This window comes from Gavialis gangeticus, unplaced genomic scaffold (assembly GCF_001723915.1).
Source record: "Gavialis gangeticus isolate Ggan-Ray unplaced genomic scaffold, GavGan_comp1, whole genome shotgun sequence".
NCBI classification, from domain to species: Eukaryota; Metazoa; Chordata; order Crocodylia; family Gavialidae; genus Gavialis; species Gavialis gangeticus.
This window is the reverse complement of record NW_017729033.1, coordinates 61195070-61200604: the sequence shown is the minus strand read 5'-3', so window position 1 is coordinate 61200604 and position 5535 is coordinate 61195070. Positions and strand designations below refer to the sequence as shown.

At 38.0% G+C, this 5535-nt stretch overlaps 1 protein-coding gene across 3 annotated transcripts in view; it reads right to left on the bottom strand.

Annotated features, from left to right (window-relative positions):
- Positions 1 to 175: 175 nt before the first annotated feature.
- RHOH (ras homolog family member H) overlaps positions 176 to 5535 on the bottom strand; it is a 28971-nt gene continuing 23611 nt past the window's right edge. For 2 of the 3 annotated variants that reach the window (XM_019526543.1, XM_019526544.1), the window contains one exon: positions 176 to 1448. In XM_019526543.1, coding sequence (XP_019382088.1) covers positions 681 to 1256 — 576 coding nt within the window. In that variant the 5' untranslated portion in view covers positions 1257 to 1448 and the 3' untranslated portion in view covers positions 176 to 680. Of the gene's footprint in view, positions 2671 to 5535 lie in introns of all 3 variants that reach the window. The other variant, XM_019526542.1, reaches the window with a different exon arrangement.

The window sequence follows — 5535 nt, the reverse complement described above, 5'->3', positions numbered from 1 at the left end:
AGCAAAGGTGAAAGGTTCTGTTCCATTAATGATCCCCTGAGCATTCCAGTTCCCAGCTATTACTATCTCCCAGTTTTGCCTGAGTGACAACTGTAGAGTTTGGCCCTAGAACATTATGTTACAGATATGCCCAGTTGTATTTGTGGCTAGCTAGAGGAAGAAAATATGCCAACACTCTGTATTAGAAGGGTTTAAAACAAAATGTACAAGTCTTTTTAAATAAACTATACAATGGTTAGACTTTATATACAACATTTTAGAATCAAAGACTCCATATGGAAAATCTGTCAGCAGGATTTTCAGTCCAAACAAAAAGTCTTCTGTTGTTAAATAAATGGGGACAAATAAACCAACAAGTACAATTAAAAAAATAAAGATGATGGACACGATCCCAGCTTCTCCATTTCAGGCTCATTCCAGTACTTTTTGACCAAACAGTCTATGGTAACAAGAGTTCTGTTGCAGTTTGGTGCAGAAAGGAAATTTAGCTGCACTTTTCAGTTTTGAAGGTATCATCCATGGAAAGGGGGAAAAAAAAGCAGGTCAGATTGAGAGTATAAGTGGCTCATCAGAAACACCAGCATTATGGTTCTCAGAGGCCATCTCACCTTCCATTTTCTGAGCTGGTATACCTCTGTGTAAGGAAAGAAGTGATGTGGCCAAAAGGCAATTGGAAGTACTTAAAAGATCTTGCACTCATTAATAGAAAAGAGCTTCCTCCTATTCTGTTTCTTGGCTTGATTCACTGCAGTCCGGACTGCGTGCTCAAATACCTGCTGCACTCCTCTGTTGCTGAGGGCAGAGCATTCCAGGTAGCCTTTGGCTTTGACCTCCCGGGCCAGCCGCTTCCCATCTAGTGGGCTGATGCAGGACGAACGATATGGTCCTGTTTCTCGCTGGTCAGTCTGAGTTGCCACCACTAAAACAGGGATTCGGGGCAAATGGTTCCTGATCTCGGACATCCACTTACTCCTCAGGTTTAAAAAGGAATTGTGGTTCGCCACTGAATAACACATTAGTACTACATCAGCCTGTTGATAGGAGAGGGGACGGATACCTTTGAAGGCTTCACTGCCTGATGTATCCCAAAGGCCAAGACTAATTTGCACGCCATCCATGAAGACATCCACCCCTGTGTTTTCATACACCGTGGGCCTGTAAGCATCTGGAAAAGTCTCAGAGGTGAAACGTACCAGGAGTGATGTTTTCCCCACTGCAGAGTCTCCAACCAGGACACACTTGATTGAATCCAACATTTTCTCAGAGTCCGCCTCAAACTGTCCTGTTTCAGCGTACCAAGATGCTTTAGAAATAATTTCTATTCAGCAAGAAGTCATCCAGATTTCTTAGCATTTCAAAATGTGGGTATTTCATTGGAGTATAAAATCCCCTTCTCTCCCACACAAGTGTATGATCCTGCCAACTCTTCAGTGAGTCAAATGACCTTCCTGAAAGAGGAAAATTTAAAATTTAACATTTATAACTCAATGAAAACAAACCCGTCATTCATCATCAAAATAAGCTTCTCAGGACATCTTTTTGGCGGTTGCAAGTCATGTTCTTGAAGCAGGGATTAAAGGCCCCATTATTCCACCTAGTAGCATAAAAAAAATCACTCTAGGGTAAAAATTCAATAATGTTGTTTCTTTATTATAAGCATTTATATTATGCACAGGTCAGATCTCTCTAAGCAAATGGGGTAAGTTTTCAAAAGCATGTAAGTCATTAGGAGGTCAAGTCCCTCCAGGTTTCACTGAGTATGAGGCTCCAAATCCCATAGTTCACTAGTGAAAATATAATCTAGGCTCCTCAAGCACTTCTGAAAATGTATCCAAGCTTCTAGGTGTAACACATAAAAACACTGCACACTAACTAATTTGATTATTTAAACAGTTCTATAATTCAAGATAACAGAACTTCTGTGATGACAACAAAGAAAAAACTGACTTTAGATATAGATCTCATGTGACAGGAATCTTCTTTGGTCTTAGAAGTGATGCGGTATCTACTGCAATAAAAATATGCTTAACATGCCTTTGTTACATGTCTTTCAACAAAAAACTAAGAACATAAGTCAAGGGAATAGACCCTCCACCCCAACTGTTATACTGATGAGGATACAATGATTTTGAAACTTAGTTTCAACAAGTTAATTAAAAGTAACTTCATAGTGCTCCTCTGGACCCGACAAAGACTTAATCACATTTTCCAATCTTTAGAAATATTTTTCTCTTCTCCAGTAGCTATGTGCAATATTCATATAAGCATGAGAGAGACTTGATGATTGATTGTGCAAGAGAAATGAAGACTAAAAAAATCCCACAACTGAATTTCTAAATTGAATGTCCCTCTAATGAGCATTAAATCATTACTATGTTTCCTTCATGTATTAAGAGTGGAGACAATTCTGGAGTTTGTACAAAAGGAATGATCACCTTACAGTGACATGTAGACAAATGCACTGCAGTAACCTACTTCAGTTTACAGCCCTAATATTTGGCTTTTCTAGCTATATATTTATAGTACATTACATGATTAAGCTGATTTCCCAGAGGATAAAAAACAAAACATCAGGTAGACTTGCATTGTTTTCAATTGGCATCCATGGTACAATTTATTCTGCTTCTATTTTATAATCAAGCATTGTCCTACCTCCTCTGGTATTGCCAACTGCCTGGACAACCAAAGCAGAGAATCTCACAAGCAACTGCCTTGTAGTCAAGTGAAGGTTTATTTTATAAACTGCTTCAAGTCCTGCCTGGCAGTTCTCATGCTAACTTCTCGTTACGGGTATTTAAAACAGTCATTGCAACAGAGGGTATTTCCTTGTTTGCAAGCTCAATGCGTGTCTCTTCACTGTTTAATTTGATTCTGAGAATACTGATAAGGTCCAATCACATCTATGTACCAGGAAATGAACAGTCCCATGAAGGGACACTTGATGCTGGAAAGGGTTTAGTGTATAATTTATTTTAAAACTGCCAATTTAAAATCTATAACCATTTTTTCTCCTGAGAATCAAGCATGTTCTGCAACACGTATCACTTAAAAATAAGTTTACAATAAATCAAGCAAAATTGTAAATAGAAATATAGAAGACTTGACAAGTATGCAAAGAATACACAGTCCGATTATTTGTACATGATAGTATATTTATTGTATTACTGCTATAGTTTACAAGTGTTATTGTTACTGTTTTAACACTTAATATTCCAGTGGCTTATACCTCAGACATTACCATTCTCTTCCAGATGAAATTTGACATACAAAGTCTCTTCTTCAGAGCACAAATTTCTTTAAATTATTTTCAGTCATTCTGGTTCTTTTGTAACACATTAGAATGAGAATAATAGAAATTACTAATTCAAATTGCTTCTTTCTCATTTTAAAATGTCAAAAATGCAAAGGAAGATAGATGCATAGTTGTAGCAAGCAATGTGCCCATAAAATGATTTTATTGCTTTGGATATTTTAAAATTAAAATGTAAAGGTGATTAAGAGTGAAAAAGATATTAATGGACTGATTTTATTACACATAAGTCTTGACATGTACTGACATGCACTGAAAAGTGAAGACATGTCCCATCACAAGAACATCTGCCTATTTTCAAACTAAAGTATATCAAACTACAGTTCATAGATTTAGGAAATTGAAAAACAGCCAATAGGGGCTGTTCCCTGACCTAGATCTGCTGTAAGTCTGCTATCAGCTGCAGTGCCCAGTTTATCATATATGTTCTGCACAAGCACATATTTGCTTTGAGATTGTATTTACACCAAAGACTGACATTTTAGAAGTAAAACTCCCTTATCAACTTTAACACAACCCTGTGTAATAAGTGAAGTCTTCTCTGACATGATCGTACAGCACGTGCAGTAACATGACAGATGTGCTACCCATGATAATTTATAAAGAAAGACACAATATAAGCAGAAAACAAGTTTTTACAGTCGTATTATAGAAGTAAAATTCAACTTGTACGCATTACAGAAAACACTGCAGAAGCTCATTTAAAGATGAAGAAAAATATTTAGCTAAAACAGAAATGAACAATATGTGCATGATGTTCTATCAAAATCCTGATGGAGGGCAGTAATAAATATGAGCTTTAAAACATAGTAGCAGTACAGCACTTTGTTTTCTAACCCACAGGGCTAGAAAAAAACAAAGTTATAGTTCCTTTCCACTGCAATATGTGGCAGAATTTGACACATTGCATATCACGTTGCCCAATTGTGTGTGATCACCTAAAAAAGACTGCTTAAGAAACTCCTAGTCACGGAGACATGAATATAGGTTGCAATGGGAACCTTAACTAAATTTCTTAATACCTGTACAATCAAATGTAATGATGACTTAAGCGATGTATGCATATAATGTTATAGAAAAAGACAAAAAGCAAGTAAACATTTAAAATATTGTGAGAGATTTTCAAAGACACATAGAGTAGGGAGTTGCCTCATTTGTATTTCAGCCTAAATGAACTTTATGATTTTGAAAGTCTCCCCAAAAAAGGGGGAAAAAAGGGGGAAAAACTCTGAATGAAAGAAATGTTAAAAACAAGAATGCAGAGAATGGATTGCAGCAGGATATAATGGAAATCTGCAGTCAAATCCTGGTCCCATTAAAGTCAGTATAAAATCCCCACTGATTTAAACAGAACTAGTGTTTCAATTCCATCACATCTGTAGTAGTGATTCCACAGCTGAATCATATAATCTACAGAGTGAAGGACCAACTATGTTCAACACCTGCATGTGTGCACCAGGTAAAAAAAGGACACAAGTACCCTCCTCACTCCTTGCATTTCCTGTGCACAGATTAATCACATGAGAATCATGAAGCTCGGGGATTACCAGGATTGTGCAACCAGTACACTTGGCAGTAGTAGCTTCTCCAAAGGAGGGCAGACCACTGCCTCACTCCTTCCCACTGAGCAGTGGTGCTAGCCAGTCCACGAGAGGAGTTGATACCACTTGCTACCTAGAGTAGTGCCCGTCAAGCACCAGAAGGCTGGTTGCTTTAGGCACAATACTTTTCAAGAGCTGTCATCAGACCCCTGTGCTCCCAAAATGCTCAATATGAGACTGAGGCCATTGCCACAGCCCAGTTCTTACCATCTCTGTGCAGCAACGGTACAGAGCCCGACCTGCAAACATGCATTTAAGTACCTTTGCTCACAGCAGCAATCCAATTGTTGGTCCACTCAATGCAATAAAGGCACAATACTTGTTTGTGTGAGCATTTGCAGGACTGGGCTCACTAATTATTCTATCTACTCAACAGTTTTATCTGTTACATTAAAAAGAAGCATAAAGTGTTAGTGACCCACTGACTTCTGGGGAACTATTTTAAAACTGAAAAACCCAACATGGCTTTCCTGTCATACAGAAAAGTAACCAGGGTCCTAGTCCTCAGCAAGAAAACCTGGGAACAACAGCACAGCAACACAAAGCTCATTACCAGGCCTGGATTAATGCATAGGCAAATTAGTTACATGCATAGGCAAATTAGTTACATGCTTAGCTGCGGGG